This window comes from Cucurbita pepo, chromosome LG14 (genome assembly GCF_002806865.2).
Source record: "Cucurbita pepo subsp. pepo cultivar mu-cu-16 chromosome LG14, ASM280686v2, whole genome shotgun sequence".
Lineage (NCBI taxonomy): Eukaryota > Viridiplantae > Streptophyta > Magnoliopsida > Cucurbitales > Cucurbitaceae > Cucurbita > Cucurbita pepo.
In genome coordinates, this window is record NC_036651.1 from 1,199,603 (window position 1) to 1,215,593 (window position 15,991).

General features: G+C 36.9%; 2 protein-coding genes across 5 annotated transcripts; both read left to right on the forward strand.

The window, feature by feature from the left end:
* Positions 1 to 108: 108 nt before the first annotated feature.
* Positions 109 to 7,556, forward strand: LOC111810175 (potassium transporter 7-like). The gene is made up of 10 exons (XM_023696777.1): positions 109 to 594; positions 1,019 to 1,247; positions 2,037 to 2,285; positions 2,632 to 2,682; positions 3,491 to 3,751; positions 4,478 to 4,530; positions 4,688 to 4,802; positions 4,913 to 5,167; positions 5,755 to 6,277; positions 6,613 to 7,556. Exons 1-10 carry the CDS (start codon positions 316 to 318, stop codon positions 7,145 to 7,147), a joined length of 2,550 nt encoding a protein of 849 aa, XP_023552545.1. The 5' UTR covers positions 109 to 315; the 3' UTR covers positions 7,148 to 7,556.
* A 1,003-nt stretch (positions 7,557 to 8,559) lies between these two features.
* LOC111810176 (protein LNK1-like) lies at positions 8,560 to 15,593 on the forward strand. 4 transcript variants are annotated; one of them, XM_023696780.1, is made up of 9 exons: positions 8,560 to 8,735; positions 9,603 to 9,716; positions 11,449 to 12,014; positions 12,108 to 12,459; positions 12,678 to 13,061; positions 13,697 to 13,848; positions 14,499 to 14,637; positions 14,827 to 14,936; positions 15,152 to 15,593. In XM_023696780.1, exons 2-8 carry the CDS (start codon positions 9,693 to 9,695, stop codon positions 14,887 to 14,889), a joined length of 1,680 nt encoding a protein of 559 aa, XP_023552548.1. In that variant the 5' UTR covers positions 8,560 to 8,735; positions 9,603 to 9,692; the 3' UTR covers positions 14,890 to 14,936; positions 15,152 to 15,593. The 4 variants fall into 4 exon arrangements, with proteins under 4 accessions (XP_023552548.1, XP_023552547.1, XP_023552546.1 ...); XM_023696779.1 differs by having other exon boundaries at positions 14,876 to 14,936; positions 15,152 to 15,553; XM_023696778.1 differs by lacking the exon at positions 15,152 to 15,593 and having other exon boundaries at positions 14,876 to 15,128.
* Positions 15,594 to 15,991: the final 398 nt, after the last annotated feature.

Below are 15,991 nucleotides of genomic sequence, written 5' to 3' on the forward strand. Positions count from 1 at the left end.
TTTTTTTTTTTTTTTTTAATTTTTTTTTAATTTTTTTATTTTATAATTTAGTATGAAAAGAGAAGGGGTGTGTAATAATAATATATATATATTTCTCTCTAATTTCTCTCCCCGAGATTCCACAACCGCGCGCAGTGTGTTCCCCGTTCCCAACGTACTTCCTTTTCGTTTCACCTGAAAAAACAACCATTTCCCGTTTCATTTCATTCACTGCATCCCAAGTCTGGCAATTCCAATCGGATCCCTTATTCCTTTTTCCAGCTGCTTTTCACTCATCTTCCAAATCTTTCAAGATTCAGGACTTTCCCCTGCTTAATGGCTGACGGTGAATTAGAGAGGGGAGAGGTCAATTGTAGGCTTGCTTCCATGGATTCCTCCGAGTCCCGATGGGTATTTCAGGATGAGGATCAATCGGACATCGACGAGGAGGAGGAGGACGAGGAGGACGAGGAGAATGCAGCGCAGCATCGTATGGATTTGGCGTCTGAGGAAGAAGATAATGTTGAGCAGAAATTGATTCGGACTGGCCCACGTATTGATTCCTTCGATGTCGAAGCTCTTGAGGTCCCTGGTGCACATCGAAATGAATACGAGGTGCTATGAGTTTTCAATTTAAGTTGCATTTTTTTTTGTCTCTCTTAGTTTTGTATATCTACCGCGATATTGAACTGGAAGCAAGTTCTAGTTTATTTTACGTTGTGGTGTGATGTAAAGCTAGCGGAACATTATTGGTTATCTGCAGATTCTGGGTTACTTTTTTTAGCAGCAAGGTTTAACTACCTAATTGGCTGATGATTAAATGTCAATGTCTGTTCCATGATGACTAATCAAGGAGATAATGGCTGTATCTACATTCTCTGTTACTTTGTACGGGATTTACTTTCAAATTCGGTCCTAGTTCTAAGTTTGTAACTTCTCTTCAATCGGATATTTGGTTTGAGCGGAATGATAGTTATATAACGTTAATTCATGGGTATGAAAGTATTTGAAGTATTTGATGTTCGTAACTTATTTTCAGGACTTCAGCGTGGGAAAGAAAATTACTCTTGCTTTTCAAACCCTTGGAGTTGTATTTGGTGATGTTGGGACAAGCCCTCTGTATACCTTCAGTGTCATGTTCAACAAGGCTCCTATTAAGGAAGATGAAGATGTTATTGGGGCATTATCTCTTGTTATCTACACCTTAATCTTGATTTCACTAGTCAAGTATGTTCTTGTTGTTCTGCTGGCAAATGATGATGGTGAAGGTATGCTTTTGAAACTTATGTCGTTTATTTAAAGTTGCTCCTCTTGCATGCTCATATTTATGTGTATTGATGCAATATTTTGTGAGCTCATATCTTGAAGGAGCGCTCAAGGTTTGCTGGTAGAAAATGCCCCTTCTCTTAGGATCCAATGTATAGCTGACGGTCCTGAATCTTTTTCTAAAAACTTGGTTCAGTTTTAGTCCGGATTTTTGTTAGGTCTTTTTTTTTTCATCTCTTAATGAAATGGATTCCCTAGCAAAAGAATATTGGCCTTAAATTTTCTGGTATGACATGTTATTTCATCATGCACTCTCTTCCTCGCTTTGTCATTTCCAAACCAAACTGTACGTACTTTACACAGGTGGAGTGTCGATGAGGTTTAGTTAGCTTTATGCATTATAAGTCCTATGAGTTTTGTAATTTTCTACTGTTTTGCTAATAGCTAGTTTAGTGTTTTTCTCGTTTCTCCCATCTCCTAGTCAGTTTTGGACACTTATCATCCTTCACATGTTTTTCTGGAGTAATATAGTTGTTCTTATCCCAATGCATTCCTTCCACCCTGAATAAAATGCATACAAATATTGTAGGTTGGCCTAGTAATTAGGGGGTGGCTGCAATAGGATCATACTGGCGTTATATGCATAACTCCAAATTTTCTGAGCCCTTAGAGGAGAAATTTTGCTAGCCATTGATCAAGTCATCACACAAATGACTCGGTCTTTGTATGTAAGAAAATGTGTTATGAAACGTAAAGTGTGATTTTCATTATTTAGTTATCAACTTCTGCAGGTGGTACTTTTGCTTTGTACTCTTTGATTTGTAGACATGCCAAGGTCAGTCTACTCCCAAATCAACTGCCTTCAGATACCCGAATATCACGTTTTAGGTTAAAGGTGCCATCTCCTGAATTGGAAAGATCACTAAGAATAAAGGAAAAACTTGAGGCTTCCCTGACTTTGAAGAAGCTTCTCTTGATGCTTGTTCTTGCTGGAACTTCTATGGTAATAGCCGATGGAGTTATTACACCCGCAATGTCAGGTTTTTATATACTATTTCTTCTCTTTTCTGCTGAGTAAATTCTCGTGCTGCCAGAATTGGGACAATGGAAGCCATTTTAGATGTATTCTGATCTTGGCCATGGGCCTGACTGAGGACAAAACAAACTTTATCCTCTATTTTTAGTTGGTTTCTTTCTTCTTTTTCATTTCCTTATCCCTGTAACGAAATTACACCTTTATTCCATAAAGAATCTGTTTTACTGTTTAGACGACCTTGTACCTTTTATCTTTTATATTTGGAAAAAGCTTCCTACCCAATAATGGAGCTAGAGATTTGGGTATTACTAATGTTGAATAATGACGACCTTTTGTTTTGCTTCTTGCAGTAATGTCGGCTGTTGGTGGACTAAAGATTGGAGTGGATGCGATCAATCAAGGTAGTTTCTAACCTTTTTGACTGTCTAGTTCCTCTTATATGGCAATTCACTTAGACAGACCACAACATGATGATAGATATTGAAGTGTTTGATAACACTCAGGGGCATCTTCTTGAGATCCATTCATTTTGAAATATATTATGAGAGATGATCAACTGCCTTTTTATTTTTTTTTTATCATCATTTCAAAAAAGTTATAGTTTGCTGTTTATTGTTTTTCATGCTATTTCCTTTTTAGTTTCCGGAGTTCTGTGATTATGCAACAGTGAAATCTGGGCTTATGATTTGTGTGTGGATATGGGGTTGAGGGCTGGATTTTTGCCCCTCATTCGATTTGTGAGTTACAATGGGTGTGAGGAGAACATTTTTTAGTATAAAACTAGTCATTATAATTTTAATATCTATAAAGTATTTAGTATAAAAAGTGTTTTTGTTTTTTCCAAATGAATACATTCAAAATCCATTTGTATCTTTTGTATACCATCATTTCCAGTGTATCACTTTGCAACAACGGAACTTGTAGAGTATACTCGAAGCTCATAAAATATGGATTCTTTGTCTTGTATAATGTTTCTTTGTCAATATCTTGTATTTGCTTAATTTAATAGAAATTTCTCTCCCCTTTTATTTTGTCAGTTTGAGAAGGTTTTATATTATTTGTTGGGTTGGGTGTGGCTTATAAGATTCTCTATCCTGCTGATATTGATGCATTTATTACTCTGCATCACTTCTTATTGCTATGTATATTGGATCTGATTTTTATTTATTTATTTATTTTTTTTTTGTTTACTGTTTGTTGTTTCTGCAGATGAGGTTGTGATGATCTCAGTTGCCTGTCTTATAGTTTTGTTCAGTGTTCAGAAGTATGGCACTAGCAAAGTGGGGCTCGCTCTTGGTCCTGCATTATTCATATGGTTCTGTACACTTGCAGGCATGGGGATTTATAACCTTGTCATATATGATAGCAGTGTCTTAAAGGCATTCAATCCTGTTCATATTTATTATTTCTTCAAGAGGAACTCTACCAATGCATGGTATTGCCTTGGAGGTTGTTTATTATGTGCTACAGGTAAACACACTGATCTACCGAATATTTCTTTGTTGTTGTAGTTTAAGCAGGAGGCACATTTCATTAATACAGTAAAAAGGTATGATGAAAATTACAAAGTACTTCTCTTTCCCCCAAAGGATATTTCGACACCCCCAGCGCCCCAGACCACCAAAAGAAACAGAATGCACAGAAACTCATTGATGAATGAAATATGAATTTTTCCATCATTGATTTGTTAGCTTATATAGCTTGGTTTTGTGTACATCCTTCCCCACATTTTGGTGGGGAGGGGGTTATTATATCCTAGTGGACACCAGTTTTCGTTTACACTTAATTTTTGAAATCTGTTAATAATGTGGATCTATGCTATGTCTCCTGGTGTTACTCAAGTTCATGAAGAGCGAGAGGGGTAATAACCCTAGTGGTCATGGATTTTCCTCAGAACTTCATACCTTTAGCTCTGTTATATAAATCAAAACTATAGTATGCCTCCTGATGTTTCTTAATTCACGTTTCATATTATGATTCCATGCCTACCATTACCGATTACATAAGTAGGATAGATGTAGAAACTTAGAAAGAAGATCCTTATATCCATATGAAGAAATTATTTTTTTCAATTATTGTTTAGCCTCTAACTATTAATTAGTTTACACGTAGTTTTAAAAAGTTGAATTTGGTGTGGCTTTGATCAGCATGGAGATTTTCAACCCTCTTATTTTGTTTCTGACCATCAACTACCAGGTTCGGAGGCAATGTTTGCGGATCTTTGCTATTTCTCTGTGCAGTCAATACAGGTAGGAAGATGTAATTTAAGATTGTTGAATTAGGTACTTTATGCACATCCTCTCTATATGATAACCTTGCACTTTTGAAGATGTTATTCGTGCAATCTTTCACCTTTCAGCGTTTTCTGAATTTTGATATCTAATTTTATTTAGTGAATGTTTGCAGCTTACGTTTGTGTTTCTTGTCTTGCCTTGTCTTTTATTGGGTTATTTGGGTCAAGCTGCCTACCTTATATCAAACCACAATGGAGCTGAGCACGTATTTTTTAATTCTGTTCCCAGTAAGGCTCATTAATTATCTTTATTGATTTGTAAAGCTCGATGTTTTAATATTTTTTATAATTTCAGTGGGTGCTTTTGCTAATGCAAGTCTCTTGCTTACTGTCTACAGAAAGTGCCTTTTGGCCAGTTTTTCTCATTGCTAATGTTGCTGCATTAATTGCGAGTCGAGCAATGACTACGGCTACCTTTTCGTGTATAAAACAATCAACGGCACTTGGTTGTTTTCCTCGTCTTAAGATCATTCATACATCTAGGAAATTCATGGGGCAAATCTATATCCCGGTGTTGAATTGGTTTTTATTGGCAGTTTGCCTGGTGGTTGTCTGCTCCATTTCTAGCATGTATGAGATTGGAAACGCATATGGTAATGTTAACATTTTCTCATGATCCAAAATTTCAATTGCTTTACCATAAATGATTTATCTTTGAGGATAAGTTGGCCGCAAGGACGTGAGCGTTTTTATAGCAATTTTTGGTTCCTTATTAGATTCTTTGTTTCGATTCTTTGTTTCTCTTTGGGCTTCTGCTTTCAGGCTCTTTGTAATTACTCGATAGGTCTTATTTGTCTTGATCGGAGTCATTTCTTGTAGTATGGATCCCTTTTGTGGACTTTTCTTTCTGTATGCCAATGTATTCTTTCATCTTTCTTTCAAACACGTTTTTTCTTTAAAAAAAATGAAGAAGAAGAAGAAGAAGAAGAAGATTGGCCCAGGTTAGGTAAATACGGATAATGATTCCATCTTAACATGCCAATCTGAACTGTATCCAATAGTTTCAATGTATAATGAAAATTTTGGTGTTTATTCTTAATCAAAATAGTGTAAGGAATATTGGGCGGGGGCATATGGAGGTTGAATTATTGTATCCTTGTTCTGTAATGCTCTTACCCCGTATTCTCTTGGGTTTTATATGCTCTACCTGATCTTTTTGCTAAACTAATCTTTCTTGCAGGTATCGCTGAGCTCGGAGTGATGATGATGACAACTGTCTTGGCAACCATTGTTATGCTTCTTATATGGCAGATAAACATTATCATTGTAATGGGTTTCGCGATGATCTTTCTCGGGATGGAACTGATATTTTTCTCGTCTGTGTTATGGGGTGTGGGTGATGGAAGTTGGATCATATTGGTCTTCGCAGTGATTATGTTCTTCATTATGTATATTTGGAACTACGGAAGCAAGCTCAAATATGAAACTGAAGTCAAGCAAAAGCTGTCAATGGATCTAATGCGGGAGCTTGGGTGCAACCTTGGGACACTCAGAGCTCCTGGCATCGGTTTGCTATATAATGAACTAGTGAAAGGAATACCTGCAGTATTTGGCCAGTTTCTGACTACTCTTCCTGCAGTTCACTCAATGATCATATTTGTCTGCATCAAGTACGTGCCGGTTCCTGTCGTGCCTCAGAGTGAGAGATTTCTGTTCCGCCGAGTCTGCCCGAAGAGCTATCACATCTTTCGTTGCATTGCCAGGTACGAAAAACTCAATTTCCATAAGAAATGTGGCTGCAACACATTCATTTTGGTTGATCTTCTCATCAAAAAGATAAAATTTGGTGATCTTTTTCAGTACGTGACTAATTTAGATAACTATATGTGATACTCTGCCTTTACATTGTAACGGCTCAAGCCCACCGCTAGCAGATATTGTCCTCTTTGGGATTTCCCTTTCGGGCTTCCCCTCAAGGTTTTTAAAACGCGTCTGCTAGGAAGAGGTTTCCACCCTTATAAAGGATGTTTCATTCTCCTCTCGAACCAACGTGGGATCTTAGATATATGATCTTTTATCGTGGGCTATCACTTAACAGGTATGGTTACAAGGACGTTCGAAAGGAAAATCATCAGATGTTCGAGCAGCTCTTAATTGAAAGCCTCGAGAAATTCATCCGTCGAGAAGCACAAGAAAGATCGTTAGAGAGCGAGGGAGACGATGATACTGATTCCAACGAAATCCACAGCTCTCGACTTCTTGTCGGTCCAAATGGAAGTGTCTACTCACTTGGCATTCCTCTGCTTGCTGAATTCAACGAGGCTAGACCCATAAGTGAAGTCATCCACGTCCCAGAAGAAGTGCAGGCAGTGGAATCTCCAGATCCCTCACTCCCAGATGCAGAGCAATCACTTGAGAGAGAGCTTTCTTTTATACGAAAGGCTAAAGAATCAGGAGTGGTTTACCTTCTCGGCCATGGAGATATTAGAGCCAGAAAGGATTCTTGGTTTATTAAGAAGCTAGTGATCAATTACTTCTACGCATTTTTAAGAAAGAACAGCAGGCGAGGTATTGCCAACTTGAGTGTCCCCCACACCCACCTGATGCAGGTTGGCATGACATACATGGTTTAGAAGCTCAAGCCTTTTGCCAGAGGATTACCAAATATACGCGCAGCACGAACAGAAGGAGGTCGGCGAAAACAAAAACAAAACAAAAAAAGGAAGGCAATGGTCTTTGTATTCTTCAGTGTGCTACAACATTCATTTGGATTCAGAGGAAGCTTTGTCACACTCCCCTTGCTCATGGGGAAAGTCTTGCAAGGCTCCATTCTGGGTTGGGGTCACAGTTGCAGTTCTTCGTTCGTGTTCGTGTTTGTGTTCGTGTTCATGCATGATGATGAACGTGTAGGATGTTTGAAATTACGTGAATTCAATCGATGAGATCTGTTACGACTTAAAAGAAAACTGTTCGAATTAGTTTGGTTGCTCATCAAACTTTCATATGCATCAGTGGTTGTCTTGTTGATAGTTGGTTCCACTATTTCTTGTTTTTGGCCCCTGCTCACTCATTCCCCATGATAATGCAAAACCTAGCTGATAATCCAATTCCTATTCAGATTTTGTCTAAGATTTCACAAGAATTCTTCACCCAATCTGGTCTCGGTAGCCCTCTTAGACCCGGACCAATTTTTCGTACCGCCCCTTTACTCTCTCTCTATATAAGAAAAGCCTACGGACAATGCGAAGAGCTAAGCCGTGTCGTGGCAAAGGTTATACTTCAGAAAGTCAGCAAAGCTAAGGTTTCGTACATCTTTTTCATATCCTTTCGAGCGACAATTAATAAAAAAGGCATGAATTCCCCTTTTCAATCAAAAGTACTCCGTGATAAAATAGTTGACTTTTGTTTTAATATTTCAATGATTTGTTGATGTGAAAGTAATTATGGAAATTAAATAAAAAATATTATAGATTTATATGTCAATAAACATAATTATATTTGATTTAACATAAAATTAAAGGCACATAAATGAATTTTTTTTAGACGCAAAACATTATAAATTAAACAAATAAATAATCATATGAAGAAGGCACTAAGAAAACATATTTTAAGTCAACTAGGAAAATTAATTAATTAATAATATTTAACATAACATAAACAAATGGAGCAAAAAAAAACTATATTTTAAAAATATAATATATATAAAAAAAAAAAAAAGAATATTATTAAAAGAAATGGGCAGACAAAATTAAAGAAAAGAAAGAGACCACTGAATTTGTATATATGTGTCCAATAGTTAGGTCAGCCAGCAAAACCGGGCGCCAAACTTTATTAGAACCCACTTCAGAATGGAATATTCCACCGCCCTTGCCACGTGTCGAGAATCTAGCGATTGCAACAAATTTCAACCAATCACGTTCGCGAAACTGATCGGATTTCGTCTCGAGCTCTCGTCCACGAATTCTGATATCCCTTCTCTCTTCTCTCCTTCCACTCGCCACGTGTCCGATTTCCCGCTACTAGTTTTATAGTTGAGGAATAGTAAAATATTCTTCCACCCGAAACAAATTTTTTTTTTTTGGGAAAACGAAGCCTTTCTCAAGAACGAACCCACCTAGGGCTTGCTTTTGTTTCTGTGTTTGCTGTGATTTTTCTTCGATCTATAATCTTCGTTTTTACTCCTCAGCTTTTCGGATTTCTTAGAAGCTCTTTCGCGTCCAGGTGAGTTCTTTTTTTCTTTTTCTTTTTTTTTTTTTTTTTNNNTTTTTTTTTTTTTTTTTTTTTTTTTTTTTTTTTTTTTTTTTTTTTTTTTTTTTTTTTGGTGGATCGCTGTTGTTTCTGCTGTTTATCTTTTGCTTTTTTTTTCTCTCTTTTGTTCTGTTTTGTTTTGATGATTCGATCTGTGAGCTGTTTGGTTGGTGAGAAAGTGAGTTGAATTTAATAAGGTTTGTCTTGAATTCTTCGATGGGAATTTGGTTTCATCGGAAGGAAGTGAAATTGTTGAGTTTCTGATTGATTGATTGATTGATTGATGGAGGGATGGATGGGTTAATTGAAAGAGGGGATGTTTATTCCTTGAAACTGTGTTTTTCAGACTTTGATTTATAGCTCAGTTGAGTTTAGTAGTTGCTTCGATGGAAGTCAGCTTAGAAGGAATCTCATTTCTAATTGCTCTTAGTCTAGAATTTTCCATCCAAGGAAGTTCTTGTTAAAGCCTTGAGCGGGCAGCACAAGCCAAGGGCAAGGATGAAGATTTTATGGTGTAGCTGTTTTTGGCCTTTTTGTTCTTTGCTTTTTATCATATGGCTGATGAACTTGTTTTCCTTTTCCTCTGGAAACATATCGAATCGATCTGGCTTTTGAGATCGCTCTCGGGTTAACTCGTTGGACGGGAAATATTAGATCGAAGAAGAGACTAAATTTAATTGTTTAGCGTGTTTGTTTGAACAGTACTGCAAAGGAAAACAAAACAGCTTTTTGTTAACATGTTTCTGCTGTTTTTCCCTCTACAGTCTGCATAATGGGTTTAGAACCCAAGTATGAATCTGAGAAACTGTTGTGTCATTTTTTCTTCTATTCTTCATTCAGATTTTACTGCTGGGCAAGTTGGTGATTGAGACAGGACATCGTATCAAACAATTTTATGATCTTAAATGGTGGATAGAGGATCTTGAAGGAATGTCTGACTTGTGTATGTATAAGGTAGAGTTTTATTCTCCCATCGTTCTCTATTTTCAAATTATTGGAATGAGCTAATGTTGGTTGTTTTCCCTAGTAGAGATGTTGAATATGTCTCACAGTCTTGGCTTCCCATAATGTATTCGTTCATCAATATTGCTATCATACTCAGAATTTTTTTTTTATCCAAGATTTCAACTATCTTTGAAGCATTATTTAGTGTAAAGTTCTAACTTCAATTGAAATGTCCTCCTACACATGCTCAGAAAATAGGTAATGGCTGTAAAAGAAAAAAAGATGTCCAAGAAGTAGTGCAAATACTAACGTTTTTACACGAGAGAACTTCATATTTACCAGCAGATGATCAATCTTGTGCCATTAATACGATTTAAACGATATCTGCTATAATCTTTTCACTTTAGACTGAGCGTCCAGTTATTATTTCGAGACGATACTATAATTTTTTTTATCTTCTATTTGCTTGAACCTCTTGTCCCCAGTGATCTGAGTGAATCTTATATCTAGGACAATGTAGTGTGTGCGTTCTCATGCATGTATATTTTACTTATATCCATTTGGGTAGAAGACCAAATTGTTGGTTAAAGCAAACTATTCTTTTAGATTTATTTAGCAGCAGCCCTTTTCTGTAACTATTGTGTCTTCGGAGGTATGTATCTGGTTTGCATTGCTAATTTGGCTTCCAACTAAATGCCCCTTTTTTTCTAGTTCCCACTCTAGACCCATCCATATAATATCATCTTATTAACAGGACTTTTGCAATTCAAATTCAAGCTAAGGACCATGAAATGGATGCCGTAGTATAATAAGATATCACTGGAATTTGCTGATCTTGTGGTTGGTCATAAGTTGGTGTAGCTGATGTTGCCATTGAGGTGAAGGCGACATCACTAGTAACTGGTATTCTGAAATCCTTAAATTTGCTTCGTTCTGAATCAACATGTCTCTGCATATTTCTTTAGTTTTACAGTCAAAATAAGATTTTTTTTTTAGCTTTTTAATACACATCGTAAACAGAAAAATATCGTGCTAACAATTTCTCATCGTTGTGTACTCCATAGATACAATAAATAATGGCAGTTGTATATGCAAAGCTCTAGCTTAGATGGGCTCTGTATTATTCTCTAATTTTCCAATAAGTATCAAATTTTTCGTTTGAAAAAAACAAAATCTCATGTAATGCACAAAATATGTCACATTAGGATCTATCAAATAATTTATAAAAATTGATGACAAGGACTTAAATAGTTTTTTATGTGAAGTCTGAGGACTGAAATAGAACATTTGAAAGTGTAAGAACCAAAGAACGACAAACATAAAAAATACCCAAAATAGATCTTAAACCTTCACATAATAATTTTATAGAACGTATTTATGGTTTGTTCTTTGTTTTGAAGTTTTCAAATGTGTCTCTTTGAACTTTGTAGCTGTAAAAATATTTGTCTTGTGTAGAGAAACGGATTTGAAGTTGTGCTATTAAGAAAACTAGTTTGATTTGCTAGAAGAGGGGGGTACCGGTATACACGTCAAGTTTAAATGTCACAATTTTGTTACTACATATAGTGCTGGTAGTTTGGATTTAGTTCACCTGTAAGATGTGTGTTGAATTGGCTTCTGTGTTTTATAAGATATAATACTTTATCCAAATCTTTTTTAATGTAAGTAGGAAAAATATATCTTTGCCTTTTATTTTGAGTTCTTCAGTACCGTAGCTTACTACCTTGTAATGGTGTTGCAGCTCAAGGATAATCTTTGGAAAGATTTCACTGAGATTGATGATTATATAGTGCCTCATGTTGGTGATGAACTTTGGGATCTATTTGAAGTACGGAACGATACTCTTGAGAATTCTAATCGCCGAGTTGGCTTTATGAGCAGTGCTTACAGTGCATCTAAGTTCAGTTTTCTTGGTAAGGAGAAAGTAAAAACACAAACATCAATCATGAAGAATACAGTGCTGGAAAAAGATTCATGGTCTCATACACCTGATGGTGCTCCTTCTTCATTAAACAGTGATACAATCAAAGATATGAAAATGGAATCAAGCAGTCTTAGTATGTCAAACCACTGCTTTAAAACGGACGTGGGTACAGATCTTGATTACTGCACTGATGATCATATTGTAACTGATAATAGCGCTGCAGACGAGAATGACATGTATCAATATTCAGTCAGTCATATGTCCCAAACAGATAATGATATTAGTTTTCTGGACGATGATCGTGAAAACAACGAAAATAACGATCTTCTGTATTATGGGTGGCAAGATATTGGAAGTTTTGAGGATGTTGATAGGATGTTTAGGTAATCTTCAGCCCTTCCTCGTAATTTGTTTTTCCATTTGTTTAGATTTTATAATATGAGGCTGAATTCTTTGATCCCACTGTGATGCTGCAGAAATTGTGATTCGACATTTGGGCTTGGGAATCTAAACAACGAAGATGATCTACGCTGGTTTTCCCCATCCCATGGCTCGGAAAAACATGAAGATCCATCAAAGTCAAACTTTAAGTTTTCATGCTGTGAAGGAAGTACAATAATTGATGCATCTGAATTTAACGAAGAGTCTAATCCCGTGAATTCCGAACCTTCACCTGATGGTCTGAACAGAAATAATATTTTAAATGGATGCAAGGTGAATGATGGGACTACAGATCTTGGCGACTCTGTTGCTATTAGTCACTTGTCAGCTGCTGACATGTCAGATATGAAAAGCAATTCTAGAGGTGACTTGATACCTAGAACACAGGTTTGTTACTGATCTTTCTTCCTCCTCAAACCAAGAATAAATAAAAACTAAATCATTGAAGAAGTTAACATATAGAGTTTCATGAAATGAAGCATTTTAGTATAAACTCTCTAGGCTCATAGTTCGATAAAGTAAAAACTGTCCAGGCAAATCCCTCTCGAACTCATCGAACCGTGAAATTATACTGAAACCTGAGTAACGACTGCCTATTTCTGCAGGAATCATCTTATGCTTCTGATCAACTACAGTCTATGCATAGCTCTCATTATCCTTCCTTTGATGCTCCAACAACTGCAGCAAATGAAAATAGAGAAAAAGTGTACCACCAGGATTTACCAGCCTCATTCAACAAGAATTTCACTTTTATGTCTGCACCAAGTTCGGAAACATTCAATGCTTCGTTTCCAGTTAGAAAGCAGGCTCCAAGGTCTGAAAGTGAAATTGATGACGGTCACAGTGAAACTGGAGTAGTTAGCAGAGGAACTAGAGCAGAATTAGATTCTTCAAATGCCCAGGATAAGTCTTGCAGGGGCGGCACGATGCTGGATGGAATTTCACTGGAAGCAACTAGTTTTCGCCAGCTTCAACAAGTAATGGAGCAGGTAGTTGTACTTTCCATGCTTTTCACTCGATAAAATAGTGTCTAGTGTCCATTTCGCTCAGAAAAAAGTCATTTGCATGCAAGTTGCTTTTCACTAACTTACTATAGCCAATGACCGGGCTATGGCCATAACAAACATTTGGTGGTTTTGTTCAATCTCTATAGTTTATGGTGTCACAAAATTCTACATGTCATAAGTTTGACTGTCTATATATACCTTAAATAACCTGATCATGAGGAAACACCGCCACAACACGACCTTGGCATGTCAACACGTCATTTTCTAGATAATTAGAATATAGACATCGGAAATCTAAAATCAACTAACTTGAAAAACAAATTTGATTCATGTAGGGATCTTTGTTATGTACTGTTTTGATCAAAACTTAGAAGAACGAATTTGATGTTCTTTTCATACTTGAAGTTTACTAATTTATCCTGTATTTTTACACAGAAGAGCATTTTTTTTCATTTCCTTTCGCTTGAGGAAATATTTGCATGGTTCATATATTCAAAACTGAAGATTATCCAAGATTCAAAAAATGCTTTGATAATTAGCTTTTAGATCCGTTTACTAGGATATGTGAATATTGTGATATTGTTCATGAAACTAACTGCTTGAACTACTTAATTCAGCTGGATATTAGGACGAAGCTGTGCATAAGAGACAGTCTCTATCGCCTGGCAAGAAGTGCAGAGCAGAGACATAACTGTGCGAATCTCAATGAGAATATTGGAGAAGATAAACTCGCGAGAGATCCATCGTCAATTGATCAAGATGCCAACAGGCAAGTTCTCGCTGTATACTCACCACATTATCTCTGGGCATAATTTGTCGAGTATTACACTTTTGCTTTTGTTTCATGTTGTCCAGTCATGCACTCCCTATTTTTCTGTTACCTTAAAGCAACATATGTAGTCTTAGGCCTCGTTAGTTAATCTGAATGAGGATGATGGGAAGTTGGAATGAAAGCTGTGAGATCCCATATCGGTTGGAGAGAGGAATGAAGCATTCCTTGTAAGGGTGTGGAAACTTTTCCCTAACAAACGCGTTTTAAAACCTCGAGAGGAAGCTTGGAAGGGAAAGCCTAAAGAGGACAATATGTGCTAGCGGCGGGCTTGTGTTGTTACAAATGGTATCAGAGCCAGACACCGGGTAGTGTGCAAGCGAGGACGTTGGGTCCCCCAAGGGAGGTGGATTGTGAGATCCCACATCGATTGAAGAGGGGAACGAAACATTCCTTATAAAGGTGTGAAAATCTTTTCCTAATAAACGCGTTTTAAAACCTTGAAGGGAAGTATAGAAGGAAAAGTCTATAGAGGACAATATCTACTAGCGGTGGGGTTAGGCGGTTTTGAGAAATAAAATTAAAATTTCTTCTTGGGTACAAACAATGAAGTTGACCTTGAACTTCTCTCTCTCTTTTTGGTTTAACAGGAGTGGAGATTTCTTGGATTTGGAAACTGATACCAATCCTATAGATCGGTCAGTTGCCCACTTGCTATTTCACCGGCCCTCTGATCCATCGTTAATGCCTGCTGGTGGTAACACCTTGCCTCTCAAGTCAAACAAACTGGTAAGCTTTTTACACCTTTCAGTCTTCTTCATATACTATCTGGAACAGAATCACCTCCAGTTTAAGAAACTCAAGGGTGTCGTATTTCTCTCTTCGACATCGTTCATCTCGCCATGTTATCATGACACGTTCTTATATACTGCATAAAATACCGAGATGATCCATCTAAATATCAATTTCCTTTATCAGCAGACTTATTTCCAACCAAGAGATTCACTGGCCTGTCACCAATTTGCAGGTTGCCACCAATAACCAAAATTTCCAGGACGAAACCGGTGGAGCTGCTGCTGCTTGTGCAGATCAAAAGCCGCTGTCAAATAGGAAAAAACCATGAGCAGTGAGCTCTGTAAAATATTGTGAAATAGCACGCACGTGTGAGTCCCGCCATCGATGCATGGAGTGATTCGTACTCCTTTATAACCTTGCTCTGTGATATATCCCCAGTTCCTCCATGCATCCATGTTGGTCCAGGTCCTTCAAATGCTTACCTTGAANGCTGCTGCTGCTTGTGCAGATCAAAAGCCGCTGTCAAATAGGAAAAAACCATGAGCAGTGAGCTCTGTAAAATATTGTGAAATAGCACGCACGTGTGAGTCCCGCCATCGATGCATGGAGTGATTCGTACTCCTTTATAACCTTGCTCTGTGATATATCCCCAGTTCCTCCATGCATCCATGTTGGTCCAGGTCCTTCAAATGCTTACCTTGAATGGCCAAGTAGGCTATAATTATAATAGTCTTTGGCTAATGTATTAAGAGCCTGTTTTAATATGCTGATTACGAAAGTGTTAATGTGCATTAGTTCTTGATTTGATAGGCTAATCACAATTCACAATCTTGCAACTTCTCCCCCCTGTGGCACTGTTAGGAAATGGGCTAGCCATGATTTATGGAAATTCAAATTATTTCTGGTTGTATGTTTTAGTGATCTAATTGAGTTTAAGGCTTAGATTATGTAATTATACCTCTCTATCTAGATGAACAATTGGTGGGTTACCATTGTAAAGTTCTTTTTCTTTTCCTTTTTAAAGTATAATTCCATGCAAGGTTTGGATGCAGTTCAAAAATATACATCCTCTCTTAAGCGGGAAACGGGGTGGAGACATGGAGACAGGGACGGAGATCACACTCTGTTTGTTCTATTCACCCGTGATCTCTATTCAAAATATCTGAGAACGTTTTATATTATTTTCTTCAACATTTTTATAACATACCAACCTTTATATTTTTACCTGCATCAATTTTGTGCGCGTTAAAAGATAAAACTTGATTTGAATTGGTATTAACGAATTTTGAGAGATTTTTACATTATCTTTGTTGTTAACAAATCGAAGGTAAAAGTTAAAAAGTATTAA

What these genes read in the sequence shown, in the direction of transcription:
- LOC111810175 (XM_023696777.1), top strand. Translation starts at nt 316, where the DNA reads ATGGCTGACGGTGAATTAGAGAGGGGAGAGGTCAATTGTAGGCTTGCT. An exon ending in CACATCGAAATGAATACGAG is followed by an intron (nt 595 to 1,018) that starts GTGCTATGAGTT and finishes ACTTATTTTCAG; the next exon opens with GACTTCAGCGTGGGAAAGAA. An exon ending in TTGTTTATTATGTGCTACAG is followed by an intron (nt 3,752 to 4,477) that starts GTAAACACACTG and finishes ATCAACTACCAG; the next exon opens with GTTCGGAGGCAATGTTTGCG.
- LOC111810176 (XM_023696779.1), top strand. Translation starts at nt 9,693, where the DNA reads ATGTCTGACTTGTGTATGTATAAG. An exon ending in TTCAACAAGTAATGGAGCAG is followed by an intron (nt 13,062 to 13,696) that starts GTAGTTGTACTT and finishes TACTTAATTCAG; the next exon opens with CTGGATATTAGGACGAAGCT. An exon ending in ATTGATCAAGATGCCAACAG is followed by an intron (nt 13,849 to 14,498) that starts GCAAGTTCTCGC and finishes TTGGTTTAACAG; the next exon opens with GAGTGGAGATTTCTTGGATT.